Source organism: Meriones unguiculatus, chromosome 2 (assembly GCF_030254825.1).
Source record: "Meriones unguiculatus strain TT.TT164.6M chromosome 2, Bangor_MerUng_6.1, whole genome shotgun sequence".
In the NCBI taxonomy this organism is placed as follows: Eukaryota; Metazoa; Chordata; class Mammalia; order Rodentia; family Muridae; genus Meriones; species Meriones unguiculatus.
The window spans coordinates 123,532,006-123,554,139 of record NC_083350.1 but is presented as its reverse complement, the minus strand read 5'-3'; the positions used below and the strand labels follow the sequence as shown (position 1 = coordinate 123,554,139).

Sequence of the window (22,134 nt, the reverse complement as noted above, 5' to 3'; positions counted from 1 at the left end):
CAAGTAACGTGCCTGGTGAACTTCCGCAGAAATAAAAAGAAATCAATTCTTTGTGCCCTTCGGAGGCAATGCAGAGAGTTGAGCCTTTCCTCTTAGCTCAACCAAAATGTCAAATAGACAAATTGTTGGAAAAAAAATCAAATAATTTGTTGTGGATAGAAGAGAATTAAAATACATGCATGTTGCTCACAATTTTTTCTAGTTATGCTAAAGTGACATTCTTGGAATGACACTTTCAGAATATCACTTTGGGGAGTGGAATTTTTTATGCTAATAAGCACATTCATTGAAAGATAAAAATGACATCTTTTAAAAAGAAGAGAGGAAGAGGAAAACAGACAATAAAACACTTGTCCCTGCTACATTCTGTTTTGTTTTTCTTTTTGTTGTTTTTGTGTGAGTGCATGTTTATGTATGTATGTATGTGTATGATGTGTGTGTATGTCTCCTATTCATGCTGTTTTTTTAAAGTGTTTTCATATGTTAATTTCCTCTCTTTCTCATACCTAGCATCCTGCCAATACCTCAAACTCACCTCAAATTAACTCAGGCACCAAAATCGTGATTTTCTTCTCTAAACCACTTTTTCTGGAAGCCTCTTTGAAGTTTTAAGTGACAGAAAACTAGAAAGAAATCTCCTTTTCCCCAACTGAAGATGATCATGAAACGTATGCACTGGAGATGAAATTATGCTGCTAAAGTCCTACAGGGACTGCTCTCTGTTGGGGGTGTCGGCCTGAGACTGTTCCCGTCTGTTAGAGAAGAGAGTTATCAGTGTGAGGCAGTGAGAGTAGACACTGGGCCTGGACAGGGCCAGAGCCTGCAAAACAGTCTCAGGGTAGCAGCTCTGCATGTGTGTCCAAACTCTTTCCAAAAGGGCTTTTCTGTGTTCATTATAGTGTGCTCACACTCCATTCACCTCTGATCTTCAAACCACCATCCACATTCTCAGGACAAGTCTTAAGTTTCCTTGTCCAGAAAGCCTTTGAGTTTTGGGGGCTTCAGGTTCCCAACGGAGGCACCTTTACTCCAGAAGAAAGTTAAAATGTTCAGAGAGAGTTTTGGTCATCTGAACCAGGGACAGAAGATTCTGCTGGTCTAGCGTGGAGGCAGACCACTTCACATCCCACAGGATGGATGATTAGCCAGCCTAAAATGCCAGTAAGAGGAAGGCTGAAAAATACACGTGAGCAAATACAACTTCGTCATACGTTTTCCTTATTTGTCTTGGCTTTTGGTGAAATAGCTGTTCAGGCTTATGTTTAGATTTATTGCTAGAGTTTGCACTCCTTTTAGGAAAAAAAAGCATATATATTTATATTTTCTTCCAAACTTTGATCACTCAAAACTGAATTGATTGAGAGGAGCAAATACATTGAAGAACTTGCAACAACTATTTAGTGGTAGTGTAATTTAATGCTTTTTTTTTAAATAAAGGAAATGCACCATATTTGGGGAATATTTTATTTCTAATTATCTAGTTTTGAGATCTTGAACTTAGAAAAGACTTTAAATGCAGCCCAGTTTGGCTGCTTCTCTTTACCAAGAGACCTCTTTTGATTTTTCTAAATACCGAATTAAAATTCAATTGCGATCATTCTCAGGTGCCAGACTGTGAAATTGGTATTTCCTCATTTAGACATTATCAGAATATATGGTAGCCCTCTTTGCATAGATATAAATTGCATGTGTGAATTCATTAAGAACATTAATTACAGAAAAATGCACTGGATGATCTTGATAGCTTTTCTTCAACATTGACTTAAAGTGCTACCATCCCTATCAGTATTTACCAAGGCCAAAAGAGTCTGCACAATGTCTTTCCTATGTATAAATATCTGGCTTATTAATTTCTTATGGACTCAGATGTATTTAGTAGGTTCTTTCCGCTAATATATTTCTACCTTTAATTTACTTAATGTCAAAGGCACCTTCTATTTTGAAGACATCTACATTTTTAAGTATAATGTCTTTGATAATAAACTCTTACAGAGATATTTTTTCTGCTATTGTCAGTTTTCTCTCTCACTTTCTGTGTGTGTGCATGTGCACGCGTTTAATTTGATTACAAAGACTTTAAGAACAAATGGATGAAAATAACTCCAGCGCCTAATACAGTGAGAAGCTTCACATAAAACATATATCCATTTATTCAAAGATTGAAACAGAAGTGTTCACATATGTGGATGCTTAAAGGAAATGTGTGTCCTCATAGATGCAATTTCATGGTATTCTTTAAATATCCCTGAGGAGAAATACTAAGCCCCGTAGTTTTTTTTTTTTTTTAATTAGTAAGTTGAAAGATAAGATTCTTATGCATTATATGGTATAAAGTCATGGGAAGACGAAGCTGTGAATGAGCACATTTTAACATAAAGGTGCTGACATCTCATTATGCTAAACTGTATTACTATCAGCAGAAGATAACCAGAAACATACCATGATTCCCATATATCTTTAAAGAATATTCATTCTTACCTAGGATTGAGTTAAACCATTTTTATTAATTATTGCTAAAAATACACTTTATACTTTATTGCTTTTTAGAATGAATTTAGTTTTTATTTAGATCAAGAACATGTGTGTTCTGGGCCCAGTTTTGGGCCAATTGCTAGTGTGTCTTTGGACAAACCTTACTGGGTGTACATTTTTATTTTAGAAGTGTATAGGAGCGGGATAATTTGTTTCTAATATTTCTTCCATCTTTAATCTTTTGTTTGTATAAAGATTTATAACTAGAACCTCTTTCCCACATATTATTACATTTTATCATTTTGGCAGTTCCATGAGAAGGGCCAAGAAAACATTATTTTCTTTTTACTAATGAAAAAATAAGTTCAGGCAGTTAAGTGACTTAACCAGGTCGGGAAAATAGGAGCAAGTGCTGTTTGAAAGATGTTCTCAACCTTCCCCTTACAATCAATTTTTTAAAAAGTCTTCTTTTTGCTTTATTTTAAAAATGAAACTTAAAAATGTGTAAATGGTAATAGATGTAGACTCCATACTTTAAAAAATGGTGTGGATATTTAAACCTCATGGTTTATCCAGAGAGAGCCAATAAGATCTGTTACACATGGCGACTTATAAAGATTGGGTAGCAGAGCAAATTCAGATGCATGTCTATTTGCAGTGACTTACCAGTGGCTTACATCCTCCTGTGTCTTATACTGAGAATTAATCGTAAAGGCAAGCTGAAGTTCTGAATGGCAGTGTATCATGCACTACTGGCCACATGGACCCCGAGCAATAGGGATGGGCATGGTGGCGAACTACTCATGGAGGAAAGAGGCTTCGAAAGAAACAACTTGAGAATTTACTAAAGTCTTATGAAGGGTCTAAGGCTGACTTGCCGTAGAACAAATTTTATAGCTGAAAACTTCAGCTTTTTATTATAAATTATGTCTTAATTATAAGAGTGTCCTTAAAGTGTGTGAGTGTCTTCATTTGTAACTGTGGGCAATGAAAGGGAACAGAATCCTCTTCTAATTAGTCTTAGTGAAACGCAGCTTATCGGGAAACTTGTATTATTTGATGTATACGTACTTCTTTAGTTTACACATTGCATAGTCTTTATATATTTATTTTATGTATGTGTGTATGTGTGTGTGTATCATAGTACTTTCCTATTACGCATGGGGAACACATTCTAAGATCCTCAGTGAATGCCTGAAGCAATGGCTATACCCTAGCACTATGTATACCCTATTTGTTCCAGTGTGCACATATCTATGACTAAATCTAATTTGTAATTTAGAAATACCAAGATTAACAACTAGCAATAAGACAGAACATCCCAATAATATACCATAATAAAAGTTGTATAAATATGGTCTCCCCATATCACGTATGTTCTATCACACTATAGTAATGTGGGTAATGTAAACTCAAAAACAAGGCGAAACACACAACCAGTTAACAAAAACACTGAAGCCATGTGTAAGGTGAGCCATTTTTTTTTTTTTCTAAAATGGGTCACTCTCTGCACTGTGGGGTGTAAATGTAAATTATGGTGCTAAGAAAAGATGAAGGCCTTGTGAATCAGTGGTGGTTGCTCCCTGCCTGCCTGCTTGAGCTGTTCACAGTGATGGGAGCTTTACACCCCTTTTCTCCCCCTGGGAGCTTTATAATACTTGTGGACTTAGACTTGAGTATTTCTTATTTGTGAGAAGGTTTAGCATTATCAAAGTTAGTGTGGCTAAAAGAGATTTTGGAGCCAGAATTCAGACCAAGATTTAATAGATTTCACAATCATTTATTTTAGTTAGCATAGGTAGATTGTGTGATTTCATGCATGTGAGGGTATGGTTATTTCCCAGTGAAGGTCCATGAGGGTTCCCCACCATCTGAGGACAGTGTTTAGATTTCAGTTTCATTACCTCTATATGTTGGATGCCCTAGGCTGCAGGGAGGAGTGTGATATGCACGATAAAAGAGCCGTTATTTCTCGATGTTTGCCAATGTGCCTGTGAGTTGTTTCTCTGTAGAGTGTAGTGTTTCATCCAGCAAGGACTGCTCTGGGCTCAGAGAGTTTACATTAATCGAGACAAAAACTTCCCTGAAGAACTTTTATTTTTGGGTCAGTATATTATATATGAACTGTACTTTTATGTTACTCAGGAATGAAGGCATGGTTTAGTAAAATGTGTATTTTCAGATTTGTCAAAACATGCTATCTGAGGTATGCAATAGGGTCATTATTTTAATTGAAGCATCGCATGTAATTGGAATGTCATTTTCTCCTTCTTTCTTTCTTTTTTTTTCCAGATTCCTTGGTGTCACTCAGTTTTCACCTATACATGCCAGGAAGGCGTTTCCATGTTTTGATGAGCCGATCTACAAGGCCACTTTCAAAATCAGCATCAAACATCAAGCAACCTATCTGTCTCTATCCAATATGCCAGTGGAAACATCTGTGTTTGAGGAAGATGGATGGGTAACAGACCACTTTTCACAGACCCCTCTCATGTCCACATATTATTTAGCCTGGGCGATTTGCAACTTCACATACAGAGAAACCACCACCAAGAGTGGGGTTGTAGTAAGTATTTTCCGCCTATGGTGCTTTTGATAATATACACACTGTAAAGAAACCTGATTTCTAGGCTAATAGGAGCCACTTGCAGCATCTTCAAATCTGATAAGGCCGAAGTCTGCAGGTTTTGGAAGTTAAATGTAACCCTTATTTCGAAGTCAGATAGGAGCTGTTGCCCCCACTGCTATCGATTTTTTATTTCTTTATCCATCATTATCCCCTGCTCTCATGTGCCCTGTCTCTCCTCGTCTTCCCCCCAGGCCTGGGTATGCCTAAAGCAGTTCTTTCCTTTCCAGGACAATTTCTTGATTCTTATTGGATTTTTCTATTATAATTTGTTTTTCAAATGTATAGAAAATGATACAGTGAACTCTACATACCCATTAGCCAGATCTGAGGAGAAAGAAAACCATATTGAATAGCGGTGAAGCTATTCACCAGTAATAAAGGGAAAAGTCAGGGAGACTTCTTTCTCTGATCTCACCGTATTGCACTCTCCATTAGGAACCCACCCCTCAACTTGGTATTTGTCCTTTCCGTGCATATTATTATTCACTTAATATATGTCTTAGTTAGCATTTCTATTGCTGTAGAGGGATGCCATGCATGGCAAATCATAGTAAAGAAAACAATTAATCGGGGCTGGCTTAGAGGTTTAGTGTGAACTGTTTTAGTGTGATGCATGGTAGCACTCGGGCCAACATGGTGCTGGAGAAGGAGCCAAGAGTCCTACATCTGGATCAGGAGGCTGCAGGTACTGACACAGGGCCTGGCTTGAGCATTTGAAACTTCAAAGCCCACCCCCAGTGACACACTTCCTCCAGCAAGGCCACACCTACTCAACAAGACCACACCTCCTAACAGAGCCAGTCTACGAGCCTACAGGAGTCATTTTCATTCAAACCACCACACTGTATATGTTCATATTAACTTACAATACTTAGTACACTTTAAAATTCAAGAGACTTTATATTGTCCTACATTGTATAATTCTCTCATTTACTCTACTTTGGTAGAGTGAGGCACTGCAGGCATTGTCTGCAGGCACTTGTCCTTGGCAACCCCCTTCAGTAACATCCATGTGGTCTAGGCATCTTTCTACTGAGCAGTAGTATGCTGAATGAGTAATTTCTTCCTAATGTCAATGTCTATCACAGTAACTATGCATTTATTTAAAATCCCATATTAATTATAAAAGCATTCTGGTTCTCTTTTTTCCACACGAGTAGTTGGGGTTTAAATAGGTTAAGTAACTTTCCCAGGGCAAGCCACAAGTCAGATCTCTTGGTCTGTCCCCATAGTTTGGTTTTCTTTCCTGTGTCCAGGAAATCTCTTTTACCACTTTACCTGCATGCCTTTGAGAGAATTTATCTTGTCATCTTTCCTACCACATTGCTCCATATTCTATTTTCCTTGAGCATAGCAGAATAAGTGAATAGAAAGTTATGTTTTTAATCTGTAGGGATTCATAGCGCTATAATAACCTGAATTTTGAAAAAGTAGCTTTGGCTAAAGATTTTTTTTGCTCACTGTTACGTTTAATTTAAATCACCGTGAAGCCTGCTTAAAAAAATAAAATCTGCTTGCATACAAAACTAATGCCATTATTGAAAAACTACATAGTGAATTCATCTGTGTAATCATTAAAATAATACCCTAAATGCTGAGTGTAGAGGGCTAGCAGGCATTTTACTCTTTGGGGCTTATAATAATTTGAAACATTGAATTCCTCTGATGCTTGTTGATTTTTTTCTATGGACATTTCAAGGCTGTACTCATTGGACCATACAGAGAAAGAGAACATGAAGACATCTCATTTCCTTTTGTGTCTTCTAAAGTTGATGATTGACTCACAGTGGCTCAGCTAGCATAAAGTACACTAGAAATGCTTCTGCGTAGTATATTTTCTTTAAAGGACCTCAAAAGTATCCTCAGCCCTACACAACTATCCTTGCTGCTAAGAACAGTTTGTAAAACCACTCTACTTTTTAAAATGTGCCTTTTTATTCTTAAGAATTTCTAAGTATTCAAGAAATATTTTAACATTTATACTTAATAATTTTAATGTAGAAAAGATAAAATGCAGTAACAGAGAACATTGAAAGGTCATCTGAAAGAAAATTTCAGACTGTATAATCTAAAAATACCAAAATCAGTAAAAAGGAAAACAGAATTGCCATTGGGAGCCCTTGTTTATCAACTGTGGAAATATAGTTTGAAACTTCACTCTTTTTCTGTCACCCCTTTGATATCCAATCTATTTTCTTCTCACTGACTTTCCCCTTTATTACTGGGGGCACATGGGAATGACATTTCTCAGCCCTTAGCAGCTGGAAGGAGAAGAGATTTAAGCTTTAGAGTCTTGGCTCTGGAATGGTCATGTGAGGTCCAGGTGGTCATTTCAGATGAGAAGCTGTGGCTGAAGAAGGAACTGGAGTAGAATATTAATAATAAGGAACTGGATCTCACTGTTCCCTAGGTGTGAGTGCTAGAGCCACCCTCATCACCGTCATTATCTGCTTTGCAAACTGTCTAAGCTTTACAAAACGCTGTTCGAAGCAACTGGAGAGGAAGAGTCTAAGATCTCCCTGGCACACAGGATGCAAATATAAATTAGATACTTCATCTTAATCTGCAAATGTATTGTCTTTATCCATTCCTAAAACTGTTTTCCTATTTTTCTAAATATCTATTAATATTTACAAATTGAGAGATGGCCCATAAAATAACTTCTTGCTTCTCTTGAAGAGTCAAAAGATCTTATTATTTATTACAATTTATTCAATTTGTATCCCAGCTGTGGCCCCCTCCCTCATTTCCTCCCTATCCCACCCTCCCTCCCTCTTCTCCCCTTATGCTCCTCCCCTAAAAAATCTTATATCACTTGACTCACATCCATATTCTGTAGTGTTTATTTCTCTATTAATTTTTTCCTGCAACATACATTTACTGACTATTGTGAGGTGATACAGCTACAAACAGAAAAAAAATGTTGTTTCTAGGGATATTGTAATTAGAATCAATAACCATTCACACATGTAACATGTAAAATGGTGATTTATGCTGTGAAGAAAGTCAATGGGCTGAAGTTAGTGGTGACCAGCTCATTTACATTTGGCATTTACTTCTCATTGCGACATACTCCAGAGTAGCTTTATTCCTTAGTACTCAGTCCATTTCACAGTTGTATATTACCTGCTGCAATCCTGCATACACTTTGATTTCAGCCTTAATCTCGAAACATAATTCAGGAGGATAGTCAGGGACTGCATATGAGGAAAACAACACATTCCCTAATTATGAATTAGTATTACTCGTATTCATTAATTGTCCAGTAGGGGCAAAACAATCCCATAACCATTATAAGACAGAGAAATTGCTGACAATTGCAGTGTAGGGATGTATTTCGTGGAGAAGAGTGGAGTTAGTAAGACCCTGAATGATGATTTGGTCCTAGGGAAGCAAATACTGCATGCATGCTGTACTTGGTTGGGGAAATATTATCAGGAAAAGATATAGAGGCAGGAAAGTCTGTATGGAAACTAGTGTAGTAGGATGACTACAGATGGGGTTTTATCATCAAATATATCTGTTCCTGAATTCTTGTCTTGCTTGCTTCTCTGTGACCTCAGTTCATTACTTAATGTTTTCCTTTTCTAGTTTTTCTCTTTCTTTCTTTCTTTCTTTCTTTCTTTCTTTCTTTCTTTCTTTCTTTCTTTCTTTCTTTCTTTCTTTCTCTCTCTTTCTCTCTCTCTCTCTCTCTCTTTTTGGTTTGGAAACTGAAAGTATGACTTCTTCCATACCCTGCTGTTCTGGTTCCTTTCTGGCAGAACAAACCACTCTAAAAGAGATTTACATAATACGACCGCTTCATTATGTTGAGAGTGTCCACTGCATGGAGCTGAGGCACAGAGGAAGCACCTTGTCACTGCTCAGTATTGTCTGGGCCTCAGATGTGGCAACATAATGAGCTCTGATAGCCAGGGCCAGAATCACCTGGGCTAGTGTTTGAAGGATTATTATTTGTCTCCTGAGATGTCAGCTAGAGCTGTGTGCCATAGCATTTGTGTGTGGTGTCTGCATGACCCAGACTTTCTTTTATTTATTTATTTATTTATTTATTTATTTATTTATTTTCAATGCAGTTTATTCAGGAACCTTGAACAATCCTCGGACCCTGGGGAAAGCCAGCCCACAGCTTAAATAGCCTCTGGGTAGCCAACTCAGGCGTGCCACGTGGGCAATGCAGATAGGTCCACATACATGGAAGCAAGCCAGATCCTCGGCCTTAGCCAAATATGGAGTTGTTCGTGACAGAGAGCACTCACCATCGGGAAGGTGGAAGGCGGAAACCAGCTCCATCTTTAAGGCATAGAATTCCGCAGCTCTCTACAGTTCCCCCTTTTTGTTTTAGACGCATCAGGCAAGAGTAGAGATCTGATCTCTGATATTAGAAATAAATTGGGACTTTGTATCGATGTTCATTTAGGTGTCATCCACCCAAAGAGCATCAGACCCGTCCGATACGATACCTTTTTCTCAGAGGCGGGACCTGGGGCATCAACCCGCATGCAATCAGACATGCTCTTCTCTGGGTCCAAAGCAGCTGACCCTGAGTGCAGTGCTTAGCCTCGCATCCTGAGCGTATCATTTTAGCTTTTTATGGTATCCAACCATGCTTGGGGAGAATGTCCTGCTTCAATGGCTGTAAAGGCCTCAATGATCATGGCTGCATCACACTGTTGTGAGATGGCAGCACGAGGGAGATTCAATTTCTTACATGGTAGTTTAGAATACTGTTTTAGTTAGGGCATGTATTGCTCTGATGAGGCACTATGACCAGAACAACTTGGGGATGGAAGGGATTATTTGGCATATGTCTCCAGATTTACAGTCCATTGAAGGAAGTCAAGGCAGAAACTCAAACTGAATGGGAACCCATAGGCAAGAACTCATGCAGAGGCCACGGAGGAGTATTGCTTCCTGTCTTGCTCCTCCTATTTGCTCACACTCCTTTCTTAAAGAACCCAGGACCACCAGTCCAGGAGTGCTACCATTTATAACAATGGCTGAGCCTTTTTATCAATCAGTAAGTAATTAAGAAAATGCTCTACAGGCTTTCCTATTGCCAGGTCTGATGGAGACATTTTTCCAGCTGTGGTTCCCTCCTACAGAGGACTCTAGCCTGTATCAAGTTGACACAAAATTAGCCAGGACAAACATCAAAAGCAAGTGCTTTAAATGGCTATAGGAAAGCTATATGAGGCTGTTTCTGGCATCACAGTCACACTTTACTATTTCTGTGACATAGTGGTGTTCATAAATGAGTTACCAACGATAGTCCAGGCTCAACAGGAGATTGCCTACTTGCCAGCTCTTAATGGGAAAAATGCCAAAAACTTTGTAGTCTAGTTTTAAATAACAGTCTACTCTCTGTTCACAAATAATTTGCATCCAATCCACATAGTATGCTGTCTCATGGGTGCCATCCTGTCAGTAGCATCATGCTGACATTTGAGATCCACAGTCTTATAAGCCAGTTGAGATCCAGGAACAGATGATGTGACTCTGATTGGTTTCTTGGGCATATCTCCTCTCACTCAGATGACCTGTTATGAAGAAAACCAAGTAATCTATCCCTTTTCCACATCCCCTAACCCACAGGCAATATGAAGTCAGAATATGATTGTAATAGCCATTTATATTCCAGAATAGAAAATAACATAAAGACTCAGTAGTCAATGGCCTGTAGCAATTCTAAAATCCAACTGGTCAGTCTTGCCAATTTCTCGGCTATGGTTCAGTGCTGTTCTCTGCGAGTTGTTTTCTTGGCATTTGACCTCATCCTTTGGGCTTTTAATTTTTCCTTTGAAGAAATTCTTTCTCAAATACAAAATAGTTTGTATCTACAACTGGATAACCTCAGCTCTGTTCTCTTATATGCAAAGTTGAATTCTACAGGGTCTGTAACTTTACTGATAAGCAACTATACTTATGAAAATCATTATTGGATTTTAATCTGTCAGGCTATATCCATTCTTTCAGATAAGACTAAACCCATTGATGCCTTTAAGATAAACCTTTGTCTATGTTGAGGCTTTGTAGAATAAAGGTTCTCACATACTCATTATTTAACAGACTTCATGAAACATGCCTTCATAATTTTTGTAAAGATACTTATCTTTTGAAAAAGCCTTGGGGTCCTAATTCAAGAGAATCTGAGGGTTTAGAGAACAGTGGCTTTGGCTTTCAGCCTCAGGCATGTTTCATTATAGTGATCTATATTATTATTTTCTGGAAACTGTTCTTTACTTTGATAATCTCCATCTAAAAAGGAGAAAGTGTTTAAATTTCAAATTCAGAGAACCTTAGCTCTTTTATACTTTTAAATTTTGGCTGAGATTAGACAGTTTATTCTTAAGCTTGTATCTTCTCTTTGTATAAAACTCACAGCTAGTGAGAACAATCAGTTGTCACTTTAATGTTTTTGCTTGGAAATTTCTTTAGCTAAAAAATTTAGTTCTGTAGCTATATTCCTTATTTTTTGGTACTTAAAGTAATCAAGTGGCAATCATTTCTTATACTATAAAACAAAAACCTCTTTTTATTCTGCTTATATTTTTTTGTGTGGTGTATGCATGTGTATGCAAGTATGTGCAGGTTTGCTCACCCATACATGTACATGTGAAGGGCACAGATTGAGTGCCCTTGATGTTATCATCTTACCTAGTCAGTGGGCCCTTGCTATCTACCTCTCTCTGTTAACCAGACATGTATAATACCTGGTTTTTATGGTTATTGGGGATCTGAACTAAGATCTTCATTCTAGCATTAGAACCATTTACATTCTGAACTATCTCTCCAGCGCCTTATTCCACTTTTAATAATACCATATTACCCTCCGTGTCCTCAATAACCATTTTTTCGAGGCCCATAGGTTTCTGCTAATTCCTCCCATTTCTAAGCTCTTTCAATTGTTGTACACAGTCTACTTCCAAAGGAAATGATACAAATTTCTAAACTTTATGATAAGGCTCTACTAAAATTGATTCAAGTTATTACTGCTGAATTAGATATCATTCTAAGTGTTAGCTATAAAACAATTATGCTCATGGTTTCTGTGGGTCAAAAGTTTGAAAAATGCTGAGCCCATTATGACTTAGCTCTATTTTACAGTATCTGGGGTCCTGGCTCAATAAACTCATTTCCTGGGTATAACATAACAGTTGGGGTCAGAATGAGAGCATCTGTATGAAGAGTCTCTACTTATTATTGACTGTCATATGGGATCTGAGAGCTCACATATAGGCCATCTACGATTGGCTTCTCCATAACATTAGAGCCTCCTTGTAGCAGGTGGTCTTAAATTGGTGGACTTGTTAGTAGTGATTTCAGCTTCCCCAAGAGGTTACATGATCTATTTGTTCTATTATTAATGATTGTATTGATCACATTCACTAATGTCTTTTTTTTTCCTTCCTCCTTTTTTTTAAGACAGGGACTGAGTGCTCTTTCTGACTCATTCTAAGAATTTGAACAATATTGCTTTTGGCAAATTATGTGAGTTACTAGTCATTTGGCCCATTTTCTAGAAGTAACACAGCATTCTTTCAATGGGAGACGTGTCATAGAATTTGAAGCTCCCTTTTAAGACCATCGCAGTTGTAACTAACATTATAAGAGATTAAATATGTAAAGTCATAATTTTAGTGCCTAGCATAGTACTCATTCTGGCAATCCCATTTAAATAGATGACATTAAGATACCCTGAAAGGGAGAGGTGATATCTAAGTTTGAGTGGCATATTGAAACTAAGTTGTAGGAGAACTTGATGCTGGTTAAATTTTAACATTTCACTTGTCAAGAGAAACAGCCACTGGACAGTTAGAAGCTCAGGATATGATACTATTAGACTATTAGTCAATTATTAAATATTATTAAGTAGTCTATTTGCACTCAGTGTGTAATATATGTAGCTAGGAGGAGACTGGAACCTACAATTTCCTAAACCAAGATAAATAGGAGTAGAACAACAGTTATAGTTGAAATGGAAAAGGTAATATAGATGTGAAAGATATTTAAATGGAAGAAATGGTAGGATTTGAAATAGGAAAGAGAGACCTGGGAGAAACCACAGGTCAAATAATCAAGAATGACTAATGTTTAAGGTAGACAACCCTTACAGTTCTATGCTCCAGATTAATTGTGTATTTCTGACATTATAATATAATTATAAAAATTTCCCATTACATGCAAACCCTCTCGTACTCCCCTCTCCTCTACCATTCAAATCAGTGGTCTCTTTATTTTCACTAGTTTCTATTGCATAGATATGTGTCTCCATATATTTATGAATATATATAATATATGGATATATATTCTAAGAATTTGAATTATATATGAATTCAAGAATATATGTAAATATAATGTAATTCATATATATGAATATATGGATATACATTCATAAATATAACCTATTCACTGTGTGTAATAGTATTTGTATACATTTTTTCAGGGATGACTCTCTGGCACTGGAGAACCAATTGGCATGCTCTTTGCTGGGGAACACTATCACTGTAGCCATGAGAGTTTTCATTTTCCAAAACAAACCTTTCAGAAGAATAACCTCTCATATGGCTAAACTGATCCATTTATTCTATTAAAAACAATCATGTGGAGTCATTTTGCGTGTATGTGTGCATGTGTGTTATTATCAGCAAACAATAAAATAATTAAGATCAAATAAGAAAGGAAATATATCAAAAGTAGATTGAAGAATACCCTCTTGCCCCATGTCTCTCTGTTACTCTCATTGTGTCTCTCTCTCTTCCTCTCTGTCCTGTTTTGAGACAGGATCTTATGTGTAGCCTAGCCTGACTTGGAACTTCTGATGCATCTGAATTGACCTTGAACTCTCCATACTCTTGAGAGCTGGGATTACAGGCCTGCACAATCTGCTATTTTTATCTCTTTCAGAGGACAGGCTCCTTGCATCCTTGCATCTATACTCCAAGTTTGTGTGTTTTGAATATTGCTGTGTCATTACGGCAACCCTTATTAACTCTAAAACTCACGGGAATTACATTACTTGCCTTTGCCTGCATCAGATAACCAACTGCAGATGCTATGCATAGAGTGCCCTTGTGACAAATAGAAACCTTGATGTTTTCTGTTGTAGAAAAGGGATTTTCTAGAGAAGGGGTGTTGGGCTACCAATATGTTACACTTACCCAAAATATAAATTTCAAGATTTTTTGTTGTTGTTGTTAAAACTGACAACATAAGGTAAATACAACAGGTTTGTGTTAATGTGTACATTCATGAAAGAATATTCATATACCAATAATGCACCTTTCTGATGTTCATTGTTCTACTGACAGGATTCTGTGTATACACTTCAAACACGAGACTATTATTCTGTGTGTTTTTCTAGTGAAAACATAATTGGATAAAGGAGATTTAGAGCTGTGACAGTAATGCAGTCTAAGCATATATGTAGTTTATTTAATGTATGACAATAATAGAAACTCTGTTGTCATTAGACATTCTCGTTATATTGTATTACAAATAAAATAATGACCCATAGAGAAAAAAGAAGGAATAGTAACAAAAGAGTTGAATTACAACCTAGGAATGTAAGGCAAAGCTTTATGCTCCTGCCTACCCCAGGAGAGCTAATCCTCCACTTCCTCTGTAAGCTTAGAATACTTTGTTTGCTCATGTCTTGCAGCTATTGTTATGCTGTTCATTGTTTAATTTCACTGCCTGTGTTGCTTCTCTAGAAGGTATTTTTACTTAGGAGCTGTAGGATCTGCAGTTACCTAAAGGATGAATTTCTTGAGAGATGTCACAATGTCAGGGGTTTCCAAAACCTTTGTATTAGGTTAATGTATGGAAACTAAAATTTCACAAAGAGTAATTCTTATAAATATTAAAATGTAATGAGTAAATGAAGAAAGACAGGTTTATCACTTACAGTATGAGCCCTGCTCATCCAAAATGTGGGGAAAGTGAGTTGAGAAGAAAAAGAGGAAAAGGATCAAGTGCTTGTTTAAAGTTCCAAAATTCAACGTTTCTTCTGAGGTTAATGCTGTCTTTTAACTGTAATCCCCTATAAAATCAAAATGAAAAAGTAGATCACATACTTCCAACATCACAGGATGTACATTACCATTCCAAACGTCATAGAGAGGAAATACTGAAAAAAAGCAAAACTAAAATACTGACTCTAGGGTCTGGAGAAACTGGTATGAGGCAGAAAGAATGAGGTGGATCATAGTACCCAGAAAGCCAATAATCCTTGCTTTCTTTACTAGGAAAGCAAAGTCCAAGTATTGTTAGTCAGCCAGTGAGCCCTGGGAAGTAACTAGGTGAGTTTGGACTGACTGGGTGATGTGAAGTCACATATACGTCTGTCTTGGGACTACAACATATAGATTACTTTTCCTATATGAGAGAGTGGCTGATCCAGGTTTGGGTTACCCAGTCAGGTGTGTGGGGGTACGAGCAGGCTATGTAGCTAGGTTAGGGGTTTGATCACTTAAAAACTAAGAAGATAGAACTGATAAACTTCCAAAAATTTCATTAGTGCGGTATGAGCAAAGCCAGTAGCTTTTACTAGGAAATGAGTTCACAGTGAAAAAAAAAATGGATGCAATATGTAGAAGTGCATATAGAACTACTTGGAGATTCCATCTCTTCCTAGAGAAAATTTCCATCATCAAGAAAACAAACAACAAATATTGGCAAAGAGGGACACTGTTCAAACTGGTGGAAATATACTGTGGATATCAGTACAAAACTAAAAATGGTACTACCATAGACCGAGCTATACCATTCCTGGTATATACCTGAAAGATTCTAGGTCTTATCATAGAAATGCTTGCATGTTCATGCCACACTAGTCATAATACATAAGAAATAGAGCAATTCCAGAAGGCTCTCCACATATGAATGGGTAAAGAAAATGTTCACGTTCATAATGGAATTTTACTTAACTATAAACAATGAAATCTTGACATTTGTAGGACAATGCATAAAATCAGAAATAGATTAAGCATCGCATTAATGTTTTCAGGCTCATGTTTTCCTTCACATATGTATTCTATACTGTGTGTGTATTCTAAAACTAGAAAGGGAGCCATGACGAGGGAAAAAGAGACTGAAAGTGAGGATGGGATAAACCTGAGAAGGTAATAATACGCATGTGACATAAGGGCAGGAGGGGGAATATTGTGTGGGGGAAGGGTGCCAGCCAGGGGAGTTCAGGGGAATAAGGAGGGGAGAGGGAGAAGAGAATGGATAAGAACAAGGTATGTGTAAAATGCCACCATGAAGTAATTTTCTTGTATACTAACTTAAAAAAGATAATTTTAAAAGTTTGCAAAAATTTCCATTTAGAGCATAAGTAAAGAAATGTGAAGTAGACCAGATAGCTCCTTAAAGACAGAGCTGTTGAAAAATAAGGTGTATTTATAGGACAAGTACACTGGTAGGCTGGAGAGTTGTGTTAAGACCATACTGGCCAAATCAAGTTAATGGAGAGGTTTTTAGACTCTCCAGCCCCAACGTTTCCAGTGGATCGCAGTGTAATGGAGTACGCCTCAGCAAATCTCCATTCCCTGATGACTGGCTTGGGCTGATGGTGGATTCAGTGATAGAAGTTAATGGGTTTTGTTATACAATCCGCTATTTATCAAGTACCCTGAGGTTTCGGAATCTATATATTACGGAGGCCAGTAGAAGTTAAGGGACAGGCAAGTAAAAAGCACACTAGACTCTGTGCAGACACACCGGGAGGCATGCAGCGTTCGCTATTGCAGCGGAGTCATTCTTGATACTGCGTGTGATAGGCTGTCTGGAGCTCGGCCAGGTATATTTCTATCTCTGTAGAGAGGAGGGAGAGGAATCTGCTTGGCATCTCTCTTCCTCTAGTTTTCCTGGAAAGATTTCAAATGACAGCACCTGGTTGCCTCTTGACTATGGCCCTGGCAAACTGAGACTAAATTAATTGCATATAATCTAATGGTACAAAGTTATTTTGTTTGTTTGCTTGTTTTTGTTTTTTCTCCCTGTGCTACTTAGCTCTGCTGTGGTTGATTTACTCTTATTTTTGAGTTACTCTTTCTGCTAGTTATTTAAGATGTTTTCTTTGAAGCTCTCTTTTTGGCCAAGCCTTTGTGATTTAAGGGAGGCAGAGTGTTGCACTCTACTGTGGAGAGACGGGGCATTTATGCAGGACACAGATCATGAAGGATTTATATGTTTTTGTTTTTTTGTTTTTGTTTTTTTTTGTTGCTGTTGTTAAGCAACTTTGATTTTCTTCTTTAGTTGAGGGGAACATTAAAAGATCTGAGCTTGGGTAGGTTTCATATCATAGCAGGAGCTTTCTCTAGAGCTGTGAAGATGATCAAAGTTTTATCACCATTGCCCAAATAGTCTCACACATTTTTTTTGTTGTTGTTATTTTGTTGGCTATGATCTATTTTTCTCTTTGGTTACAGAAAACCAGTGTGTTGAGTTTAACTTCTCAAAGATTCAAGTGGCTACAGAGAAAGAATAAGTTATTTAGATCCATTTGGCTAGTATGAATAGACCAAACGTTTCTGGACAACGTTCTGATTTACTTTCTGTTGCTGTGGTAAAAGCCTGACTACAGCCAGCTTGAGGAGGAAACTGTTTATTTGGCTTACAGCTTACAGTTAAGGGAAGCCACCAGGAAGTCAAGACAGGAACTTGAAGCAGAAGCCATAGAGGACTGTGCCTACTGGCTGACTGTGACCCTCACATTCACTGCCTTCTTTATAGGTCCTAGACCCCACCTGCTCAGGGATGGTTCTACCTAGAGTGGGCCTACTTCTCCCACATCAATCAGCAACCAATAATTTACCCTACAGATATGCCCACAGAAAAATCTGACAGAGGCCAGCTTTCAACCGACGGTCCCTCTTCCCAGGTGTGTCAAGTTGATAACCACAATTAAATATTACAACAACTATGATCATATTGCAAATGATGAGGAAAGTGATTACACTTTAACGTTGTCACACACGTCTGAATGATTCTTTCAGGATGTGCTGCCGAATTTAGAAATACCACAATATACTGTTGAGATACATTAATATTTCTGGGAATTGGACTTACAGCTAACAAATTAAAAAAAAAAAACAAACCTGTTTTCGGAAGAATCCTGGAAGGCCTTTATATCAGATGGATTATGCTCAGTCTTCACAGTGGAAGGAGGAGCTATTGAAAGTACTAATAGTACTATCTGTCCTTAGCCACTGCCACCTACTAATGTTCAGCTTCCTTATCAGCCAGATGGCAGAAGAAAAACTCACTAGGTCTGTTCTATGCTGCTGTTTCCTGACTAGGTTTAATTTGGGGAGGAACTGGCGAATGTCAGAATCCAATCACTTCCCACGTTTACTTTTCACATGGCACTGAGGATTGTCTTACTCTGTTTCTTAAGACTGTTCTTCCTTTCAAAGACATATAACGCTGCTTCGTTTAAAATGAAGGACTACATTAAAAAAAAAAAAAACCTGTCATAATTGGGGAGATCAAAGAGAAAACAACAGTTTGTGCAAATGCCAGATAAGTTCACACAGATGTAGGACTTTGAGTGACAGGAAGGGGAAAAAAGTTCTTAAGCTTTTCTGATTGACTATGAGCATGTAGCTAACTAAGATCCAGCGTCTTTGAGGAGTAAGACTGAACTTTCTTTTTTAAAGATGCTTATTAGCCACTGTAGATAATCACACTGGAAGGTAGAAGGCAGAAATTTCAAAGAGGAAAAAGCCATCTGGTCTGATAAAGAGTCAAGAAACATGGGTAGGTGGCAGCGATTGAGGACAGAGAGTACTGTTACTACTTTTGATGTTTCCCTATTAATGTTCAGCTTGATTCATCTGGATATCAAGGTACAATGCACTGTTGCATAAGGGAGGGGTAAATCAGTGGGAGGGCAGATGTCCAAGCAGAGGAGGAAAGGATATCAGCAAGAGGATGGAAAATGGTTCTGAAAGCACTGGGCTTTAGGGATGGGAGGAAATGGGTAAGTAAAAGGTATTTAAAGAGATTTCTTTGCCAGAGGTGGGATGTAGGGGGAAGAGCCCTGGGTTTTCTTTAGAGTAAGATGATTGATCTGTTAAGTAATTTGCTGCAAATATTTGAAAGCAACTCAGGCAAAATTAAGCAGAAGAGAAGTTCAATGGTAGAATCTGGAGAAAAGCGCATAAATGAAGAATTAAACCATTAAGTCTTAGGCAGGATTGCTTTGCCGATTCTGAGAGCAAATACCAATGAAAGTCTTCTTAGGCACCATCATCAGATGTTCTTAGCTGTGGGTCTTCAGATTTCAGGGAGGGAGGACAAGCATTTTTATGTCAATACTTTTTTTTCTTTTTATTAACACCCAATAGAACAGACAAACCTTGTGAGAAAAATGACTAGACATTAAGGAAGGGGGAAACATGTTATAAAACAATGTATTTTACCATATGAAGGTATCATTTGTTTATCAGTTATTAGCTGTAAGGTGTCATTCTAAGTATCTTTTTGCTTAATACTGAATTTGATACTTTTGACAATTAACTGTTTTTAATCAGTGAGACGGTTAATCATATCAACTTTATTAGTTTAGAAAACACCTAAAAGATAATAAGCAAAGCACACCTGTTGTGGTTCTTTGAATTATTTACACATCAAAACATCATGAGGGTTCTGAGACAGTGAATAGATTGATGCTTTAATAGGTTCATAATATGTCAGGTGAGAAGTAGTGGAAAGTAGAGGACAGGGCCCATTTGGAGGAAGTAGGTCAGCGGAAACATGTTCCTGGGGGCCATGTGCTGCTCAATCTCCTTCCTGTATTCTCTTACCTCTCTTCTTTCTGAAATGAAATGAAGAAACTCTTGCTCTACACATCCCAAACATGCTGCACGATGTTCTACCCGGGTATATGGGATCGAACAACTGCGAACAAAATCTTCCAAAGGTATGAGCACAAATAAATAATCCCTCCATGAAGTTTTCTTTCTTGAATTTTGTCACAGCAATGACAGGTAAAGTAATTACTCTACCTGGGTTTCAAATGATAGGACAATGGGAGAAAGAATACCTGTCTTCGCCAGGGTTCAGAAGCTCACTGGTGGCAGAGCTAGCATTCACCACTAGGCAACTACAGGCCCCAGTACTCATCTGCTTAAGCCCTTCGGACCCAAAGAAGATGCTAGGTGGGAAATTGCAAGACCTTAGATAGAGAAACTAGAGAAGGCTTAGTAGATAAATCTATATCAGAAAAAGAAAGAAAGAAGAAACCTTAAAGAAAATGAGATGACTAGAGTGAGATTTTATATATCACAGAGAAGGGCTACAAATACTTTGGAAGGAGGATGCTGAGGTCTTGGAAGCTCAACAGAGGGTCGTGGCTGAGCATGCGGAGTGGGAGTGTTAACTTGGTAATGGCAGTTCCCTAACTGCCAATTTGCCTTTCTCACACATAGGTTTTCATGGAAGCATGATTAAGTTACTGAATTTAAAATTTAAAGAATATTTGTAGTAAAAAGTTGACGTATTCTATATACATACATACATACACACACATACATTTTACTGTTCTTCTGGGCAGTTTTAGGTTTCATCTTTTCCAAGAAACTTTTGTGAGTTGCCTGGGCCTCTGTCCTCAGTTACTAAACTGCAAGACCTTTGAGGAGGAAAACTGTCTTCGGTTTAGAACACACTTAGAGGTTATACACACTCTGTATGTAATCACACCTCCCCCCACGCAAACACCATGGTCCGTAGCAGAGTTCTTTTCCCACAGCATTCATTCAGTAAATATTCAAAATATTAAGATGCATTTTGAAGGGAATCAATAGGTCTTTATGACTGCTTTGACATGGGTGAAAGGAACACAAGGGAATCAAGGAAAACCTCCTAGTTCCCGGTCGCTTCATTGAAAAGATGTTTGCTCTGACTTCCAGAAGCTTCCTTCCTCATCCTTCCTAACTGTCCTCTGCAGAGCTCCTGGTCTAGGAGGAAGTACCACCAGAAAGAACCATTTCATTTCCTTTTCCTTCTGCAACTTAATGCCTCACAATCTTGTCTTGCCAGTGAGAGAAAATGTAGAAATAAGTTCTTCTTTTAATATAGCAAATTTATTATATGTGTCTCTCTGATGAAATGTAAATTTTTAAAATGGCAAGTCAGTCTGAAAGTTAGGTTATCTCCACACATGCCCGGAATTAATGCAGAAGTGTCTCTCGGCACTTCAGATAAGGGAGAATAATCAAATGAAACATATGCCCTTTGTCTGAATGAGAGTTTGGTCTCCGCTCTTCTTTTTCAGTACTTCATTACACAGTGAGAAATTCCATCAGAGCAGTCTCTGTGGGATTATAAGAGGTGCTCGTGGTGGAGAGAATCCTTTTTCTTTACTGGCCTCTGGAGAAGGCAACGAGAGCAGTGATAGAGCCAAACTGCCCCATGTCCAAGAGCAGCTGAGTGTGTGGGGGTTGTATTAAGCCCTGTGTCCTGTAGGGTGCTCTCGAGGTGGCGAGAACAGGCTGGGCAGGGATCGTTAGTGGAAATGGCATGGCTATTCTGTAGACTGGTCTTGGGGTTTGGATTCCATCACTTATTAAAGGCAAGTCTCTCAACTGGAGCCACAGTCTCTTGTATGAAATGGGGATAACAATATGTATTGCAAATAACTTGAAAGAGACAATGAAAGGGAAATGCCCATCAAAGTGCCAGTCACGTACGGACTCTCAGTGCTTGGCAGCATACAGATAAAAGTAGCCAATTTATGTATTGCTGGTAGGCAGGCAGGACTGAAGGATGGCTGAGGGAGACTGGGCAGAGAGCCTTAAAATGGGAACATTTTTGAGAATGGCTTAAAGTTAGTTTGCAAAAAAGCAAGGAGGCATAGCTTAGGGTGAGAAGACAGGAGATACTTTTTTTTTTTTTTTTTTTAATCTAACCCTCCAAGCACAATGCCACTGTGCAGAATGGTGTAAAAATTTGTAGCATTTATCTTTCTTGGGATTACCAACATTGTGCAAACCAGTAACACAATTATTAGAGGAAGTGAAGTATGT

The 22,134-nt window shown here is 38.0% G+C and overlaps 1 protein-coding gene across 2 annotated transcripts in view; it reads left to right on the top strand.

Annotated features, from left to right (window-relative positions):
- Trhde (thyrotropin releasing hormone degrading enzyme) overlaps positions 1–22,134 on the top strand; it is a 471,067-nt gene that overhangs the window by 8,229 nt on the left and 440,704 nt on the right. The window contains exon 2 of one of the 2 annotated variants that reach the window (XM_060378067.1): positions 4,765–4,933. In XM_060378067.1, the coding sequence (XP_060234050.1) occupies positions 4,765–4,933 (169 nt within the window). Of the gene's footprint in view, positions 1–4,764; positions 5,039–22,134 lie in introns of both variants that reach the window. The other variant, XM_060378066.1, reaches the window with a different exon arrangement.